General features: G+C 49.4%; 1 protein-coding gene across 3 annotated transcripts in view; it reads left to right on the top strand.

Moving 5' to 3' along the window:
• CBX7 (chromobox 7) overlaps positions 1-17,623 on the top strand; it is a 28,794-nt gene extending 11,171 nt beyond the window's left edge. For 2 of the 3 annotated variants that reach the window (XM_051962004.1, XM_051962003.1), the window contains 4 exons: positions 1,809-1,874; positions 10,152-10,218; positions 14,560-14,953; positions 16,524-17,623. In XM_051962004.1, the coding sequence (XP_051817964.1) occupies positions 1,809-1,874; positions 10,152-10,218; positions 14,560-14,953; positions 16,524-16,678 (682 nt within the window). In that variant the 3' untranslated portion in view covers positions 16,679-17,623. The remainder of the gene's footprint in view (positions 1-1,808; positions 1,875-10,151; positions 10,219-14,559; positions 14,954-16,523) is intronic. The other variant, XM_051962002.1, reaches the window with a different exon arrangement.
• The last annotated feature ends 2,782 nt before the right edge of the window (positions 17,624-20,405 follow it).

Here is a 20,405-nt window from a genome sequence, read left to right as displayed (position 1 = left end):
CTGGTCTCCCAAGCTCACCGAATCCTGCCTTTCTTGACCCAAAGGGAGCACATATGATGTGCCAGGCACTGTGCTAAGTGTTTAACAAACTTAATCCTCCATCCCCCAGGGCTGCTTTCTCAGCCTCTGGAGGAAGAGAATGTCCTGCCTGGAATGATCTCCTTCCTTGGGGGCTGGAGGGGAGGGCCATGGATGAAAAGATCCGGAAGAGAGGTGGGGGATGGAGGAAAGCCAAGTCCAGGACAGCTGACTCATTCCCGCTTGTCTCAGCCCATCGCCTCCTTCACAGAACTTGGAAGAAGTTTCCAGTTTCTGCTCTGGTTAACCTTCGGGATGCTTCCCTTTGGGCAACTCAGGAGCCCCTGTTGGCCTAGGATCCTCCTTTGCAAAAGGGTTGGATGATTAGGAGGACTAAGAACCTCTTGTCCAGCTCTGACATCCCCTGTTCTAAGCTCCCTCCCAGCTCTGACATGCCTTGTTCTATGCTCCCTCCCAGCATTCTAAGATCTCTCCCAGCTATCTCATCCACTGTTCTAAGGCCCCTCGCAGCCCTGACCCTCCCTCTTCTGAGACCTTGCCTGGCATTTTTCTGGAAGCCAGTTCAGATCAGGAACACTAGGGGTCCCTCCCAACTTCTCCCAGGTAGCATCTTCCGGGCCCTGATCTGTCTCGCGATTGCCTGGGACAAAGGAGGACGGGCAGAGGCAGTCACGTCCCCCAGAGAGGGGCATAGATCTCCCTACCTATAAACAGAGAATTGGTCCCAGTGACCCCTGGTATCCTGTTTGTCTCTATCCTGCATGATTCTGAGGACCCAGAGGCCCAGGAGTGGACTCAGGCAGACCTGACATCCAATCCTTTCTTAGACCCTCCCCTGATATGGGAATGTGAGCCAATCACCTTAATTCTCTGAACCCTAGTTTGGGCCTCGGTACAAGTTTATAAAGATCTTTTTAAAAATCTTATCGATCTTTTGTTTTTCATCAGCTGCGTCTCCCACTGGGTCTTTCAGTCCCTTCCAGGGAGGCAGCCCTGATAAGAAAGAAATTTAAAAGTTAAAAAAAAAAAAACAAGCAAAACTAACATTGAAAGAGTAAAACCTCTTGAAATCTTATTTTATTTTCAGTTAACAAACTTTTATTTTTCCCTCCCTGTCATTGGGGAAAAATCAAATGTGCATTAGAACAAAACAAATTCCAGTGCCATCCCTGTCCACAACTTTGTCTCCTTCTGTTCCAAGTCTCATCCCTGGAACGGGAGCCAACTGGGAAGGATCTCAGAACAGGGAATGTCAGAGCAAAGAGAGGTGCCTTAGAACAGGGAATTTTGGGAAGGGGAAGGACTTTGCTCATCACCTATTCCAACCCCTTCTTTGTGTGGAGATTTCCCAGAGTGACAAAATTGACTTGGCCAGAGTTCTATGCCCACTACTAACCCTCAGGAAGCTTCAGTCTAGGAGGGCGATAAGACTGTAACTCACTCCACGGGCAATCTTGATACAAATAGAGGCCATAAAAAATAACTCCAGGGAGCTAGGGAGTGTTCTGACATTACTCCCATCCTGGACATGTTCTAAGAATGAAGTGGGGCTTCATTGAAGAGTTAGATTTCTAGGTGGGCCTTGAAGGCTGCTGCCGCTGAATTGGCAAACACATTCTTAGATAGGAGAGGGCCAGTGAAAGAAGGTATATCTGGGTAGGGGAACCACCAGATCACAGCCATCCCCACCATGGCCAGGGCACTTCCTCCCCCACATTGGCCAGCTATTGATGCTACTGACGGTCACCATCTTTCACATCTTTCCCCAGGTACAGTACATGGGAGCCAGAGGAACATATCCTGGACCCTCGCCTTGTCATGGCGTATGAGGAGAAGTAAGCGGGTCCTTTGTTTTCCCTGCTGGGGTGGGCGGTGGGCATCTCGATGACCTGGCACAGGGATGCCCATGCCATTGTTCCTGAGCATTTCCTCTGTCCTTATGCTCAGTCTGACCTGAATCACAAACAAGGTCCCTGCCTTCATCGAGCCCAGAGCTGAATCACGTGTACACACATTTATGAAGTGCCTTCTATGTGCTCGGCCCTGGGGGATACTGAGTGAAAAATAGTATAAGCTCTGCCCTCAATCATTTACTCTTTTTTTGGGGGGGGAATAATGGCCCAAATGGGGCCAAATGAGCTGGGCATCAGAGGGACAGAGGTCCCAGGCCACTGAGGGTCAGGGTGGAATTCAGGCAGGCTTCATGGAGGAGATGGCATCCAAGTGGGACTATAAAGGAAGGTCATGATTTCAACAAATTGGGAGACAAGAGAGTTATACTTCAGTCTTCTGGGGCATATAACTTATACTCATGAAATATAAGCAGCAGAACAAGGGATATCCTACAATTTAGGAGTTAACCATAACCCAAACAACTTATGTCCATTTTAGGGAGGAGACATACTGGAGTATTCTGCCTTCCTATTTCCTGTAAATTTGCCTCAGTTTACCTCTGTAGACTAGGGACATTCTCTTATCAGGGAGAGATCACTCCACTATCACTCCCCGTGGCCATGAGCACTTGCCTAGATGTCAGAAGACTTTTGGCTGAACCTAAGAAAGTTTCTTCTCTGAAACATCTTACAATCATCTAATTAGAGATGATCCCCGTGAATGTCATTTTCCAGATCCCCGACCCATTATATTGCATTGGTCCAGACACCTGGTGTCCCTGTGCCTCAGTTTCCCTGCAGGGGAAAGTGACGTAAACACGATAATGACAATTTTTTTAGTCATTAAAAGAATAAAAGTCAAGAATATTGTGATCTTTAGAAACAAGAAGCAGCAGTCAAAGAGTAATGAAGTTCAGTCTGGATGTGTGACTTGGGCAGGTTGCCTTCTCCCTAAGCTTCATTCTTTTCATGTGTAAAATGGGGAGCTTGGACAACTTAACCTCTAGAGTCCCTCCTAGCTTACAGACGAACAGGTTGGCAGAGCTGGAATTGTACTGCTGCCCTGGTCATTCTCCTCCCTGTCCGACTGCGGCTCCTCAGCCTTTATTGGATTTTCATCCAGGTTGCTCCTGAAACCTGTGGGAATTCTCCCCTAAGGTTCTTTCTTGTGCCCTCTTCTCCCTTTATACTATTTTGCTGGGTCATTTCATCAGTTTCTGTGGATTCAAGTATAGAATATCTGGATCGGGAGAAAGCTTAGAACTGAAGTTCAAGTTGGGAGCAGTCATAGAACACAGAACATTAAAACTATGAAAGAGTGCTGAATTTGGAAGCACAGAACCTAGGTTCAAGCTTTAAAAGTCTGTTTTTCCTATCTGGACAAGTCCCTTCACTTCTCTGAGTCTCAATTTCCCTCTCTGTAAAAGGAGGGAGGTGGATGGATCATTCTTAAGATCTTAGTTCAAAAGTTAGAATCCTATGACTTGGTTCTACTCTGTTATACAGAATGGGAAACTGAAGAGGCTCAGGTAGCTGAAATCCCAGGCTTGTAACCCCAAGGTAGGCCGGCGCCTTTGGAATCATCCTGGCCATCTCACGGGGCAGGATTCCCTCTCTGAGCCAGTTTTTGCTCGAAGATCTCCGGCAAGGGAGAACTCCCTTCTATGGCCCATCTGTGATGAGGGAACTCTAGGTTCTTCCCTAGGTTACCTTCCCCATCATTTTCATGACCCCGGCAGCTTTGACCCCTTCTTGTGCCAGGTGACCAGGAGTAAAGGGAGAAAGAGTCCTGTATCCAAAATCCTGGTTCTGACCCTGACCAGACCTTAGTCAAATCCCCATTTCTCTGAACCTCAGTTTCCCCCTTTGTAAAATGAATAGTTTGCATTGAGTGACTTCTGAAAGAGATAAGGTTATCAACAAGCATGATGAAGTCTTCACGGTCACCGGGGAGACCGAGACGAAAGCGAGACCCCCTCTGCCTTTAGGGAGCTGCCAGTCATCCAATGAGGAGTGTTCTCTGTGAGTGAATTTTCCCAGCTCCCTCTTATACCCTTGCCTTGATCTATATACTCACTGACCCTGTGCCCCGGCTTCCCTGCAAGGAACCTTTCAAATGACTTTTTATCAAGATATGTTCATTTTGACATTTGACATTTCGCTTGAAAAGAACAAAGTTTCACTCTCATTCACAAACATTTCCCCAACTGCCAGATGATCAACACTGAGGGAATAAATACAGGAAAGGAGGTTAATAGGGAGCCTGGCCATACACACATACATGCACATACACGCATGCACTTACATAATACATAATCCCATGCTCTTACACACACTCACATGTTTACATACTTATACTCATGCACTCACATACATGTACACACTCACACATATATACTCCCCCCCACACATACATACACACTTGTTTACTCATACATGCACATTCACATTCATACACATGCATGCACATACTATTTCACATATATGTGCTCATATATTCATGCTCATAGTCTTATACATGCATACACATTCATTCACACCCACATGTACCTGCACACATATACATACATATATACACAAACTCATGCTCTTAGACATGCACATGTATGCTTACACACTCATATTCACAACACATAAACTCATTCACATATACCACCACACACACACACACACGTGCCTGTGTGCACATACATATACTCACCTTCCTCACACTCTTACACAATACATTTCCATATTCACACACACACATATATATATACACATATTTATGCACACATACTCCTAGTTTTTCATATACACACACACATATATATACTCATTCATTTATACATATACATTGCGTGCATTCATGTACACACATATACTCATAGATTCATATTCTTACATAGTCACACACACACATGCACATTCATTCATACATACTCCTGCCCTCACATATATACACTCACACACTCTCATACATTTACGCAATTCATATTCACATACATATAAATGCATGTACACATATACACTCAGAAACTCATATTCTTATACATGTGCTTAATACACTCATATATTAACACACCCTATATATTTATATACACATATTTCACTATTTCACACACACACACGTGTGTGTGTCTATATGTATGTGTGTGTGTGTATACACACACACTCTCATTTATTCATACATACATGCACACTCACACACACACCTACATCCACATATCCACAAAGGCCAGGAGAACAGACAAACGGTGCCCAGATGTTCATTGGCGGGCCTCATCTGTAGCAGACGATCCAGAAAATGGGGTATAAATCAAACCTAATGTTTCATTACAGAGTTTAATTTTCATTTTTAATTCATTTTCTCATTACTTTATATTATTTTAATTAGTATCTTTTGATATTATGTCAGCTTTATTTTCAACGTATTCATCTGTCCCTAGAAATCTAAAAGGCAGTCAGGAGGGGGAAAGTAGCTCGGGGAAACTGGCTGAGACATCATTTGAGTGATGTATGCCGTGTTCCGTAGCCGTAGACCCCCACCTCTGCAAGGAGAGAAAGGAAAGACCTTTTCTTCTCCACTCTTTGGAGCCAAGTCACCGTAATTACACAACATGTTGGGCCAGTTTTCAGCAGAGTCTGTTTCTGGATCCCTCCACCCTATCCTCTGCCAAGTTGTTGATGGCCCATTAAAAGCCACAAAAGAAGCCCGAGGCAACGTGGAGGTGCCGAGCCACCCCCCAGGGCTGTCTCTTTTTGTGAAATGTTCTTTCTGATTTCTGAGTTTGGACTTGAGTTGGCAAATGTTCTTGATTCGGCTCATTTAAAACATGTATTAAAGTGTTCCTGAGTTACCTGTCTAGGTGATCAGACAGAACATGCCCTGGGCAGAAGGGAGGTCCAGGACCAACTTGAGGAGAAAGATGTCCCTTCTGAGTGGGTACATGGTAGAAGACTTCCTGAAGGGAACAGCATCTTGGGAGCAGAGGGACGTACGTCTGAGAGGTTCCCTTATCCAATCCCTTCATTTGGTAGAGGAGGAAACTGAGGTTTCTCCAAGTGTTTGAATGATTTGCCCAGAGTCACAGGGGGAGGAATCGGCAGGCCCAGGCTTTGAATTGTGCTGTGAGGTACCTTTTTGTAATAGAAGCATAATGAGGGAGACCTAGGTTATTTTACAGGTGAGGAAACTGAGGCCCAGGGTAAGGAGATAACTACCTAAGGTCATAGAGGCAGGACCCTAGGTCTAGATCTGGAAGGGACCCAAGGGGCCATCTGTTTGAAGTCTCTCCCTTTACAGAGAAGGAAGTGGAGGTGCAGACATTCAGGAGCCAGGCTGTGAGCCCACATGCTGACTCCAAACCCAGAATTCTTTCTGTTGCAGCCCCTGCCCGGCCTTCACTGAGCTGAGCCTCAAAGGGAGGAAGGGCTTATGGCCGATGGAAGTAGGAATAGTGCTGGGGACATGGACCCAGGGTCAGGGCTAAGTTCCAAACCCTGGCTTCAGCGCACACACACACATACACATACACACACACAAATACACAATACACAGACACATATACCTACAATAAACTCACATACATAGACGCTCATACACATATACTCACACAAATACACATACACACTCGTATACATGCTTATACATATATACACTTCCAATTCACTCACACACTCATATACAGTACACATTCTCTAATACTTATACACCCACACACAACGCACACAGTGCAACCTACATTTACAGTCTCACACACACACACACACACACACGCCTTTGCACACACCTTCCACGAGTACTCAGGCACGGACACACCCTCCTACACTCACACACACACACAAGAGGGCAGGCTGAGAACGAGGCAGCCCGGCTTGTCTGCGTCAGCTAGAACACTGAGTACGTGACAGGCGGGGGACAGCCCTGTGCTGATGGGGCCCAGCCGGCCACGGGGTACATGCAGCTTATTTACCTAAGGAGCCTCAGCGAGGGGCCGGGGCTGAGGGGCCGGGGCTGAGGAGCCAGGGCTGAGGGGCAATGGTTCAGGGGCCAGGGCTGAGGGGCTATGTTTCAGGGGCCAGGGCTGAGGGGCCATGGCTGAGGGGCCAGGGCTGAGGAGCCAGGGCTGAGGAGCCAGGGCTGAGGGGCAATGGTTCAGGGGCCAGGGCTGAGGGGCCAGGGCTGAGGAGCCAGGGCTGAGGGGCCAGGGCTGAGGGGCCATGTTTCAAGCCCAAGGCTGAGGACAGTTGCTTGGGAGCTTCTCCCTCCTGGCCTCCGGCACCGTGGCCATGCCCTACAGCCCCATGGGGGACTCTCAGCCCCCTGGTGGGCTGGAGCTGGAGCAGATGCTCAGCAGGCATACAGCTGGGACATGTCTGTCTGGGAACGTGCTAAGCCTTTGGCGGCTCAAGTTTCTGGCATCGGGGGCTTTTTTGAAGCCAGGCCTCAGATTGAGGTTGACAAACAGCAGCTTAGATCCCTTCTTCTATGGCCCAAAGCCATCCCCCTTCACCAGCCCAGGGCATCACCAGCAACCTTGAACTTGACCTTGGGCTGCCCTCACCCACTTTGTGGACTTGGGACTCCCTACTCCTTTCTTTCTCCCCTTTCTCCAGCCCCAGGGCTGGTCCCAGAGTGCTCTGCTCCTGTCGGTGTGTTCTCACGTCTTTTTCTCCACTCACACAATTTCTGAGAGTTTAGGAAGACTGGGAATTATCTCCATTTTATAGGTGAGGAAAACTGAGGCTAAGTGGTTTATCCAAAGTCATAGATCACAGATCTGGAGCTGGAAGGCCCTCAGAAGCCACCTGGTCTAACCCCCTGCCCTCATTTTACAGAGGAGGAAACTGAGGCCTGGAGAGGTTATGTGACTTGTCCCAGATCACACGGCTAGTGAATAACTGAGGCAGGATTAAGTCTAGGTCTTCTCATTCCAAATCCAGGATTTATTCTATTGTACCAAGGATGGAATAGAGAAGATTCACACTTGATAACATCCTAGGATTAGTGACCATCTGGGCCAGTCCATTTTACAGAGGAGGAAACTGAGGCCTGAGGTCCCACAAGTAGTATGTAGCAATCAAGACTTGAACTAAGTTCCTTGGACTCCTTGCATTTTTAAGTTTCTACATTAGAATCATTTTTAAACCCCCTCACCCTTTGAACTTATAACAAACAAAAACAGTTATGCAAAAACAACAAATAACAGCAGCAGTATGTGAAGAGGTATGGAACATTCTGTATCCATAATTCCCCATGTCTCCAGTGAAATGCTCCTTGGTCTGGGGCCAGAAGGGACCTCAGGCCGCTCCAATTCCAACCCCTCGAAGGCGTTTTCTAGCTCAGATGTTTTTGGTCCATTCCGATCGGTTTAGAAACTCTGACTTGAGGATAGATTTTCTTTTTCAAGGTTACCTTATGAGTCCATACAGATCTGGGACTAGAACCCAGGTTTCCCAATAGCGCTGGCCTGTGCCTGACTATAGGACAGAATGTTCCCAGTTCCCCTGATGGGCCCCTTCCCTCCGTTCCCCTTCAAGGCCCCCCCCATCCCAGGCCCTCCAGTTTCCATTCGCTTTCCTCAAACAGCTGCCAGGCGACTGTTGTGCAGTTGTGGGTTCGCCCCTTTCCCGGCCCCCGGGGCTCTGTCGGCTCCCGGTTCATCCATGGCTGAGAGGTCCCAGCCTGCGGCAGGGCTGAGTCTGTTCTCCATTATCACGAGGACGGACAGGATGCTCTGTCTGGGATCTCTGGATACACTGGCTGGTCACGATCACAAGCTCCCCGCGGGCAGCAGCCGGGTGTGTCCTCCTGCAGCTTCAGGAAGAGGGGATTTAAGCAGAGTCTGGATTTCTTAAAATTGATAAATGTTTGGGTGGGGGGGCAGTGAAGCAGAGAGAAAGAAAGCTAGAGAGATCCAGGGAGGGAGGAGGAAGGGGAGAGAGAGAGAAGGAGAGAAATGGGAGAGACAGAGAAGGAAGGGAAAAGAGAGAGAGAAAGCGAGAAGAGAAAAGGAAGGGGAGGGAGAGAGAAGGAGGGAAAGAAAAAGAGAGGAGAGAGAAGAGAAAAGGAAGGAAGGAGAAAGAGTCACCAAGAGAAAGAGAGAGTAAGAAAAGGAGGGAGAGAGAAGAAGGGAAGGAGAGGAGAGAAAAGGAAGGGGGGAAGAGAGAAACAAAAAAGAGAAGAAAAGAGAGGAAAAGAAGAGGAGGGAGACAGAAAGAGGGAAGAAGAGAGAGATGAGAGAGAAGGAAAAAGAGGGAAAAGGAGAGACTGGGGAAAGGAGAAAGAAAAAGAACAGAAGAAAAGAGGAAGGGGAAAGAGAAAGGAGAAAGGGCTCTCTTTTGAGAGAAAAAAGAAGGAAGGAGGAAAGAGGAAGAAAAGGAAGAAGAAGAAAAGAAAAGAAGAGCGGGAAAAAGAGAAAGAGAGAAAGAACGAGGGAGAGAAAGAGAGAGAAGAGAAAAAGGAAGTTTACAGATAGATTCACCGTAAGATTCCTAGAACTTCTGTGATGGAAGGGACCCAAGCCTACCTAGCCCAACCCAATAACATAGAAATTATTTGATATTTACCTTTGTGCCCTTAGTACCAGGCGCATAGTAGGTGCTTATTAAATGTTTGTTGAATGAACAAGAACTCCCCAATAGTGCCCCAAAGTTTTAGCATTTTGTTTGGAGATCCCCAGTAACGAGAACTTACCACTCCCAGAACTGCCCGTTCCAAGCTGGGAAGGTTTTCCTTACCTATAGTATCTTCCCTCCATCCGAGAACAGGGGATGAAGTGAAATCCCTCCCTTGGGGCTTTTAAGACCAATTTAATTTACAAGTATTCCATTTATTCACAACATTTCTGAGCTTTCCCTAAAGTGAAATTCACACCTAGTTTTCTAAATCCCCCAATGGGACTGGCAGCTCTGGTATGGGGGGCCCAGTGAGGAGGGGGCCTGTGACAGTGAGATGTCACCAGATGAGAAAATCCTTGGCTTGGTGCCTGAGGACCCGAGTTTTAATCCCAGTTCTGCCATCAATCACTGGGCATGGAACTTTCCTCCTCCCTCAGTTTCCCTTTCTGTAAATTGAAGGGGGTTGGATGAGGTAGCCTTAATTCTAGGACCCTCCGCCAGTTGTCCCAGGGATCGCCCTGCAGAGTCGTCTCAGGGGACACACACGTGCCCGGCTGTCCTTGCCTTGTCCATCACTGGTTTTTCCTTTTCTCCCTCCATCCGCCTCATGCCCCCCAGGGAAGAGAAAGATCGTGCATCCGGGTGTAGGAAAAGAGGCCCGAAGCCCAAACGGCTGCTGCTGCAGGTAACCTCGGGCCCCTGCCCTCCCTCCCCCGACTCTGGCCTTGGGCACTGGTTGGATGGATGGGGCTCCCCGTGGTCCCCTCTCAGCCCCACAGATTAGCCCAGGTCATCATGGGAGGGGGGAGAGCCCCAAAGGGCTCCCCCAGCAGCTTGTCCAGCAGCCCTCGGAGTCAGAGTCGCTCTTCTGGGCTCCCCCAGCAGTATCAAAAGGCGAACAGAGTATGGGAGGCCTTCCATGGATGAGAGGGGACAAAACTCAGCATGTAGTCAGCGGATCATAGGGAGGGCAGGAGCCTGGAGGATGTGAAGGGAAAGTAAAGGGAACTAAGGTTGGTATGGGCATTGAATGCCAGGACCAGAACACCAACCATATCTTGTGGGCAGCGGAAGCCACTGGGAGTTTCCGAGCAGAGAAGCCGGCGTTTGTAGGGACCAATTTGACAGAAGATATCTCATGTTCTAATCGAGCAGGACTCGGAGAGAAAAGGACATAGGTTTGGTGACCAATATCTGAAATATCCTGATGGGGTGCTGTAACTCAAGTGGACAAGTTATTTCTCTCTCTAGTCCAGTTTCCTCCTCTGTAAAAAGAAGGGGGTCAGATGTTCTCCAGGGACCAGCTCTAAATCTGTGGCCTTCTGGACAACCTGAGAATGGTAGCGCTCGAATTTTAAATCCCTCCGTGCTTAGATTGGTTCAGGGAGAAAGGCATGAGACTCTTGGAGCCCCGAGACCTGGATTCACTCGCCATGGGCCTCAGTGTTCCCATGTATAAAATGGGCACATGCTCCTTGTCAGGCAGAATGGAAGAGGGTCCAGTTGGAGTGATTGACAAGGACTCCTGATTTCCTGGTCAAGGGTATTGGGCATGGAAGCCACACTCCATATAACTAGGATCACGGGAGAGCTGGGGAACATTGGCTTCTGATTTCTTCATGTTCCGGCTCTGGATGTCTCGGAGCCTCCATCTATGTAACCGAGTCCCTCCGGGTTGTTTGTAAGCTCAGGGTGAAGACAGGAAGATGGTTCTTTGTCAGTCTCTGTCCCGAGGGTTTGGGAAAGTGGGTTGAATTGGTCTACAGAAGTGGTGTGGCTAAGCGGTTTGAGTGCTAGGAGTTTGTAAGTTATTTATTGTTAATACACATTGCTTTATGAGTCATGTTGGGAGAGAAAAATCAGAGCAAAAGGGAAAACCATGGGAGAGATAAAAAAACAGAAACAAGAAGGGAACCCAGCATGTGATGATTTCCACTCAGTCTCCTCAGTTCTTTCTCTGGTTGCATTTTCTGTCCAAAGTCTATTGGGATTGCTTTGGATCATTGAACCACTTAAAAGAACTGAGTCTTCCGTAGTTGATCATCACTAGGTCCCAGTGTTTGAATCTTTGTTTTGCTGTTTCCTCATCTGCCAAATGAGCAGACAAGGACCGTCCAGGTCCCTTTTAGCTATAGAACTGTAGTCCTGTACCCTGTGAAGGGGCTTGAGAATCTTAGATTCACAGAATCTCCATTGGTGTTGGGAAGGTAGACCAGACGTCCTCTCACCTCCCTGACTAAAGGGGAAAACAATGGGAGAGGTTAAATGACAGAAAAAAGAAGTGAACCTGGCATGTGTTGATTTACATTCAGCCTCCTAAGTTTGAGGACCAGCAGCTTCCTTTGAAATCCAGGAAACATCCTCTCCTCCAGGCCCCTCACACCAACCGGCCCATCTTTCTGTCTCCCCTCGGTTTCTGAAATGGCCAGAGTTGAGGCTCTCAGAGCCATTGCAGAGTCCCACACCAAGGCCCAGAGCGGGAAGGCACTTATTCCAGTCCTGTCCTTCTACCACTCCTGAGTGGTAGTCCAGTCCTGAGTGAGCCAGTCAGCTCACTGCTTGGAGACCTCCAGTGAGGGAACCCCCAACCTCCAGCCTCCCCAAGAAGGCCCATTCCACTGGAACGGCTCTGTTAGGAATTATGTCCTGACATTGAGCTGAAATTTCCCTCCTTATAACTTCCACCCACATTTTCTAGTTCTGCCCTCTGGGGCCTAGCTGAACAAGGCTAATCTTTCTTTCATGTGACAGCCCTTGAGATACCTGAAGATAGCTATCATGTGCCCCCCTAAACCTTCTCTTCTCCAGTTGAAATGCCCTGAGGACCTTTACCCAAACCCATGGCCTGGTCTTCCATCCCTCCCCAGCCTGCTGCCCTTCTCTGCATCCGTCTAGCATTTCCTTTTGTGATTGGTCTAGCCTGCTGAGTACCAAGCCAGCACTCAGTTTCTCCTATTTCTGTTTGTTTTTTGGTGAGGTAATCAGGCTTAAGTGACTTGCCAGGATCTCACAGCTAGTATATGTCAAATGTCTGAGGCTGGATTTGAATTCAGGTCCTCCTAACTCCAGAGCCAGTACTCTACTGCGCCACTTATTCAAGTTTCTTTTTTTGTTTTGTTTTGTTTTGTTTTGCTAGGGCAATTGGGGTTATGACTTGCCCAGGGTCACACAGCTAGGAAGTGTTTTATTACAGTTTTAAAACTTGGTTTGACTGTCCCCTGTATCAACTCAATGAGTGTCCTTTCCAGGTGTGGTTATCTACATTTTACAGTTGGGGAAACTGAGTTAAGTGACTTGTCCAGGGTCACACAGCTAGAATTTGTCACTAGTGGGATAGAATACTGATCTCTCCTGACTTAAAGTCAAACTTGAATCCAGCAATGCTTGAGAACTAAATGCATTTTGTCTTCTTCCCCATCTAACTTATATAAAATCCAAATCAGGTAGCAGAAAACTAAGATGATTTTTCATTGGAGACTTGGGATTTTATTTATTTTTTCTTTTCAAAGGAACCTTATTTGGGGACTGAGGTATCTATTTAAGTCATTTTTTGGTCTGCATGTTCCAATTGTTTCTTAAAGAACTTAAAGAACAAAGAATTGTTCCTTAAAGAGAGAGAGTGAGAGAGAAAGAAAGGGAAGGAGGGAGGTCAGAAAGAAGATGAAAGGAAGGAGAAAATGGAGAAAGAAAACAGAAAAAGAAGAAAAGAAAGGAAAAGAAAAAGGAAAGAAGGATAATGGAAGGAAGAAGGAAGGAATCGAAAGGAGAGAAGGAGAACTGCTTGGCTTGTGAGGTCCCATTCCAACTCCTAAATCTTTGATTAAGTATCTGCTTGGCCCCCATGGGAAGAATTGGCCCCAATAGGTGGATCTGTTGGAAGTGGTCAAAGGAAGCAGATTTAGGTAAATATCAGAAAGATTTTCCAACAGTGAAAGCACTACACAAGCAAGATTGGCAGAGGTAATGAAAGTTCGCATAGAAGCTCTAAGGCACTTGCCAGGGATTTCTCAGGGAGGATTTTTTTGGTCCAGACTACTGAGAGATCCCAGAATTCCAATTCTTTCACTCAAGCTCCATGAACAAACTCTTGTCATGTACCAGGTTCTGTGTGAAGTGCTAGGGAGGGGAACCAAGATGTGAAATAGCTCCTGCCTTGAAGCAACTTAGCTTTTGTGGAAGGAGACTTATTGGATGCAATACAAGATAAGTAAATACCAGCTAGTTTGGGAAGCACATACTGTGCCTGGAATGAGAGAAAGGGTCTTCGAGTCTCAAACAATGTAATCTATGAGAGGCGGAGTGTCACTGAGGGCTGGGAAGGCTTTGTCCATTCGCTAAGCAATAATTATGTGCTTACTGTGTGCAGAAGCTTGTTCTGGATATTGTAAGATATAGGAAAAAATGTGTGCAGCCCCTTTGTTTTATAGATGAGGAAACTGAGGCCCAAAGAGATTAAGTTACTGGCTTGAGGTCACACAGTTCAGAAGCAGCAAAGCCAGAATTCGAACCTGAGACATGGATCCTTGATTTGGAGCTGGAAGGAATCCTGCAGGTCACCCTTTCCAACATCCTCACTTCACCAATGAGGAGATTAGCAGTGAAGGGACTTGGCCAAAGTCACACAGATAGTGGCAGAGTTGAGATTTGAACCCGGGTTCTCCAACTCCAAATTGACCCCTTCCAAGCCGATAAGCATTTATTAAGCACTCACTGTGTGCCAAGCACCAGAACTCAAAGACTACAAACCAGCTAGTGCCTGCCCTTAATGAGGGCATCAAATGCCCTTTCCACTCTGCCCCCTCTCTGTCAGCCTGGGCTTCAGGGAAGCGTAGAACCCAGCCATGAAAGGTCAGCCTGATTGGGGGCGGGGGGTCATCGAGGGATCAGAGGGTCCCGGGTAACAAGCTTGCCCAGGTAAAAAGGCAGAGAGCGGGCACCCCCAGCTGGGGCCACCCTTGCCAGCTCCTTGACCCCCTTCCCTCTTCTCCCCTGCTCCCCATGCCGGTCCCCCACCCCTGACCTGCAGAGGCTGTACAGCATGGATTTGCGCAGCGCCCACCAGGTGAAGGGGAAGGAGAAACTGTGCTTCTCCCTGACCCGCCAGTTTGGCGGCAGTGGGGCCGGCGGCGGTGGTGGCGGCGGCGGCGCCCCCGACGGGGTGGGTAGGGCGGGCCCAGCACAGCTGGAGAAGAGCAGCAGCGGCGTACCCACCCTGCCCTTCCCGCTCAGGAAGCAGAGCAAGGCCCAGAAGTACCTGCGGCTGTCCCGAAAGAAGTTCCTGCCCCGCCTGGAGGGCCGTGGCCAGCTTAGAGAGGCCTTCCTGGAGGAGCCCGCCGCCCAAGAGGCCACGCAGGACCCCGGCGAGTGGGACGAGGCCACGGCCACCGCCACCCCTGATGAGCAGCGCCCTGGCAAGGAGGGTAAGCCCTGCCCCGTTTTACCCCTGGGGAAACTGAGGCCCGGGGCCTCGCCTAGTTACTGCAGGTGTCGGAGGTAGGATCTGTCCAGGTGTTCCCAGGCGCCTACTGCACCCGAAAAGTCAGGGAACCTCTAGTCCTACAGGTGAGAGAAGGGCAGGATCCTAGAGGCAGGGCCTGGATTCAGCCTTGGGCCATCTCTGTCCCCTGCGCCACCCTGCCAGTCACGGGAAGGAGACCGTGAAGATGGCAGGCTTGCTCTCCACCTGGAGCACAGAGGAGCAGAGATGAGCCTTGAGGGGCCCGCCCTTGGCCGGGCAGTGCCCAGAGCTGGGCCACCGAGACGTGGCAGCCATTTATCTGTGGAAGAGTCGGAGGCGCTGGTTAGGCTTGGGAGAGAAGCCAGCAGAGCAGCCCCAAATACATGAAGGGCTGTTCTTTGGGAAAGGGCTCAGCCTTGTAGCAACGGGAGGGAGTCAAACTGAGAAAACTGAGCCATGGGCTGCCTCCCAGGGAGCCCTCTCAAGCAGAGGCCGATGGCCCCTGGGCCGTGTGTCTTAGAAGGAATTCTTGTTCAGGGGCGGGCTGGGCAAGATGGCCCCCGAGATCCTTCCCAGACTGACTTCATTCCATGTCACGTGGCCATAAGTTAGGGAATGAATGTCAGAATCTGGAAGACCTGGCTTCAGGCCCCACCGCTGACCCTTGGGGGCTGTGTGACTTAACTCCCGCTGATCCCAGGCAGCTCTCTGAGACTACAGTCTTAGTGGGACAGCAGGTGCAGATCAGCATTGGGGAAGGGAATTTCCCCACCAGAAGTTCTCGATGAAATCCAAAAACAATCGTGAACAAAATCGGGGGTTAGAGCACGGATGGTGGACTTGCCACTTAGCTGACCCTGCTCTCCTTCCCTGCCAGTGCACCGATCAGCTCCATTGTCTCCTTTGTCTGGAAGCGCCCGCAGTCCCATCTTTGTTTCCGAGCCCTTCCCTATCCACTTGGTCTTTTTGTTCCTCCCCCAGACACCCTTTGGCACCAGAGATTTATAACCCCCTTTTTCAGAGGAGTAAACTAAGTGGAAGGGAATGGCTCCCAGTCTTAGTGGGCCCAGCTCCAGCTGCCCCTCACGTTCCAGCTTCTCTCTGCCCAATCCCCATCCCTTATTCTCCTTCTGAGGTCAGTGTGGGGGGAGTATTCACTCCATAAGGGAATCCTCACCCCCAAACCCCATCAAGCAAGGAGCACAACCCCACAGAACATATTACTCCCCGAGCGGGCTGAGGATGATCTCTCCCCTTTCCCAGCCCAGCTACCCAATCAAACCTCCCTGCAGCTGACAGTTGGGGTCCTGGGGCATGAACCATGGATTCAGAGTCAGGGCCCCCGATTGCTGAGCTTTAAGACTTCAGTCAAGTCCCCCAAGCTCTATGGGGCTCGGTTTCCTCATGTGCAGGTTGATGTGAGGAAGGGGGTTCCGGGGCTGTCCCTTTGCTCCCCCCCTTTCCCTGCCATGCCGTTGGTCCAATGAAGCTCTCCCCCATCTGTCTCTGTCTCTCCTCCATGGCTGTGGTAGGTGGTGACCTGACTGAAGGGGGCCCTCCCTGGATCCCCACGCACCCCCCTTCCGAAGTGACGGTGACTGATATCACAGCCAACTCCATCACCGTCACCTTTCGGGAAGCACAGGCCGCCGAAGGCTTCTTCCGGGACCGGAGCGGGCAGCTCTGAACTTCTCCATTCTGACCCCCCCCTTAAAAATGGTTTTCTGTGGGTTTGGGGCTCAGCCCAGAGGAGGTGTGGGAGGAGGGCAATCGTTTTATTTTAAAAGGCAAACTCCTAAAAAAACAAGAGAGAGCTGAAGAGAAATGCTCTCCGTTCTCCAGTCCACCCTCAGTCCTGGGACAATGATGTTTACAGAAGTTTGCTGGGGGAGAGGGTGGGATGGAACGGGAAGATCTTTGGGGATTTTTGTCTATTTCTCAGATGGTCACTAGCCTTGACCTTGAGCTGAACGGCTCAGGTCAGAGAAGCCCAAGCAGGAAAGAGGGAGGAGGGAGAAGACCCAGGACCTGTAGGTGTCAAAAGGCCTTCTCCATCCCGCCATCTTGGGTTGGTTTGCCAGAGTTTATTGCAGTTTTTCTAAGCTTAGGTTTTCCCAGAGACCTTTGGGCCAGGGTGGGCGGCAAGGGGAGCTGGGACCTGGGAGGAAAAAGTGGGAATTTCCCACTCAGCAGATACCCATCCCCCCCAAAACCCTCCCCCTAACAAAGCCCCTCCTTCCCTGCCGTGCAAACAGCTCAGTGTGAATGGGCATTTATCCACTTCCACTCCAGAAGGTGAGGATTCTTCCAGTGTTTATGCTGTAAGGAAGGGGCTTTTCTTTCAAAAAAAAAAAAAATTCTGTGATCCGCATCCACGGGGGAACCCCTAGTATGGAAATTCCCTCCTCTGGATCAGATTGGCACCTCCTCTGAAACTGATAAGCGTTTAGTCTGGGAAGGCCGCCAAGGGCGCTGAAACGCGGACCGTCCTGCCCGGCTAGCACGCGGCCGGGGCCGGACCTGAACCCGTCTTCCTTATTTTAAGGCCAGATCTTCAGCCATGCTGCCTTTTGTAGTTATGTGCTCCCTACTCCCAGCAAACACACACACATACACACACACACACACACACACACACACACACACGCTCACACACACTCACACTCACACACTCATACACACGAAGGCACTTTTCCTCATGGTAGGCAGAGAAGTTACTATATTTTCCCCAATTTTATAGATGGGACATTGAGACCCCAAAGAAGGAAATACAGTGATTTAACTCTCAGAGCCAGAACTTCCAGTCTGGGTGTGGCTTTGGAGTCAGAAGCCCTGGGTTCAGATCTCACCTCCCAAGCTTACGCCTTGCCTGGCCTTGGACACAGCAGATGCCCTCAGACTCTCATTTCTTCCTCTATAACTTCAGGGCTTCATGGAGTCTCAGCGGGGCCTCTTGGCGGGCCTGGAGCCCTGCCTCCAAACCCAGTGAGATTTCCCCCCTTTCCCAGTTGTTATGAACTTTCCACATCAGAATTGTTAGAGAACCAGGAAGTGGACAGTAACACAAGCTCCTTTCATGGGGTTGGTAGGGAGGGCTGAGATAACACAGGTGGGGAGAAGGCTAAGGAGGATGGGGGCAGGGGCAGGCGACTGGAGGAATAGAACCCGCTAGTGAAAGCTGGGGGGATGTGAGCTCCCACAATCCCACGTCTCTCCTTCAGGTTTTTGGGGTCCTCAGGATCAGGGAGAATCCAAGACCCCCCTCCAAGGGGGGCCCCCAAAGCCTGCGGCCCCACCCCCCCAGCCCTGTAAGCACACACCTGTGTACACGCCACACCCTGCCGAGTGGCTGGACTGGGCGTGAAGCCAGGCTCCTCTGGGCTGGGAGGCGGCACCTGCCCGGCCTGCTTGTCCCTGTGGGGCCTCCAGGTGAATAATTCATTCTCCTTTTGGGCCCATATTCTGGGAGAGGGAGGGAGGGGAAACCGTCTCTAAATCCCAAGCTCTAGATACAAGCAATTGTTCTGCCTGCTTGGCGTCTGGGGGACTAGCAAAGGGCTTTCCAAACTTTGGGAAAGCACAAGCGGGCCCATTTTACAGATGAGGCAACCCAGGTCCAGAGATGGGGATGGATTGGCCACTAAGAATCAGAGCCACCTGTCTATAGGAGAGAGTTAGAGGTTGCTTTGGGGAGAGCCAACAGACAAATACTCACTTTAAGGAAACCCACCATTGTTCACAGTGTGAAAGGATGAAAAGATACGGGTCTCAGTTTCCTGATCTCTAAAATTAATCCATTCTCAGTTGTGCGGTAGTAGAAAGAACATTGAGTTCAGAGGGAGCGATCTTTGCCTCTCATAACCTCTGTGACTTTGAGTAAATGTTTTGCCTTTCCCTAGACCTCAGTTTTTCCCCTCTGTAAAATAGGGCCGTTGGAGTAGATGATTCTCAGGTGTTCCTTTCAAAGCTCAGTCCAAGACAATGCAATTTGTGGTTAAGGGAGGATCAGTCCAGAGCCTGTAGCTCATGTGTGGAAAAAGGGGAGTGAATGACAAATGGAGACAGATTCAGAAAGCCTCATCCTGGGGAGCCTGAGCCTCTGGGATTTGGTCCGAGGAAGCATATGAGACCGCCCTGTTTGACCTTGGAGAAAGGGAGCTTTCCAAGTCACAATTTTTTTCTTGTCTCTAACTCGGGTGATTTTTACGATTCATCTAAACCCCCTTTTGTGTTTGGGACAAACCTATATTGTCTCCCCATTTCTACTACAGGGATAAGGTTGGAGCCCGAAGAGAAAGTGTGTTATGAAAGTGCCCAGGGGTCCCCATTCTCAGGGTAGCCTTGTTCCTTTCCCTTACTGGGCAGAAAAGGATGGTGATCAGCTCTCCCGGGCTGACTTCCTAACAAGAGTACTTCTAAAGTAGACTTGAGGCTAGCTTAAAAACTAGTGAATTTCTGTCCCTGGACAGAAGTCCCCTCCAAGTACCGGCTATTATATGTTGTAAAAAGCTGAGCCTCGGGGGTGCAGGATGCTGATGTTCCCTGGTCCAGGCTGGGACACTTAGCAGGGAGGCTAAGATGGGCAGACATTGGACAAAAGGCCAAGCTGAGGTAACCGAATCCCTGCCCTCACCATCTGATGGAGAGAGAGTGGGAGTGAGAATGGGGTGGGGGGAGAATCCTTCCCCTCTGACCCTGCTTCCTTCCATCATGACTTTCCAAATCAAACATTTTCCGAAGAGCATCCAGTCCATTCTCCACCCTGCTACCACCCACAAACACTTCCCTTCCCCCCCTTTTTTTGGGGGGGTGGATCAGGGAAGCCTATGACTACTGCCTCTAGGGACTCAACTTACCTTCTTTCAGTTCCAGGGCATTTTATTCAAAGCCTTTGCCTTCAACTATTACAAGAGCAGTTCATAGGCTTCCCATCATCACCTCCTCTACCCTTGGAAGGTGAGCCGTTCCCACAAGAGAGAGGGAAGGGGGTTGGTTGACTGGAGACCTTGAGAAGATAAATGACATGGCTTATTTTAGGTCTGGCTCCCCGTCCCAAGGTAATAGCAAAGGATTATTCATTATACGTGCATTCACACACATACACAGGTTTTGCATGTAACTGTTGGGGGGTAGGAGAAGATAGGGAGCAATTCTGGCTTCAAATCTCTGTGATGTTTAATAAGTCTCTTGCCTTCCTCTGGACCTCAGTTTTTCCCATCTGTAAAATGAAAAGTTTGGACACCTTGACTTTCTGTTGGCTTCAGACCAGATATTGAGACAGGGTTACCCCAGATTCCCCACCAATATCCCCTTTCTGGACAGTGAGCGAACGGGGAAGCCAGTTCTAGTCCCTTCCTCTCTTCCCCACTGGCAGAGACCCACTCCCTCCTCTCCTATTAGCCAGGGTAACCTGT

The sequence above is a fragment of the Antechinus flavipes genome, chromosome 5, assembly GCF_016432865.1.
Source record: "Antechinus flavipes isolate AdamAnt ecotype Samford, QLD, Australia chromosome 5, AdamAnt_v2, whole genome shotgun sequence".
Lineage (NCBI taxonomy): Eukaryota > Metazoa > Chordata > Mammalia > Dasyuromorphia > Dasyuridae > Antechinus > Antechinus flavipes.
Note: the sequence above shows the minus strand (reverse complement) of the source record. Positions and strands in the feature narration are given on the sequence as shown.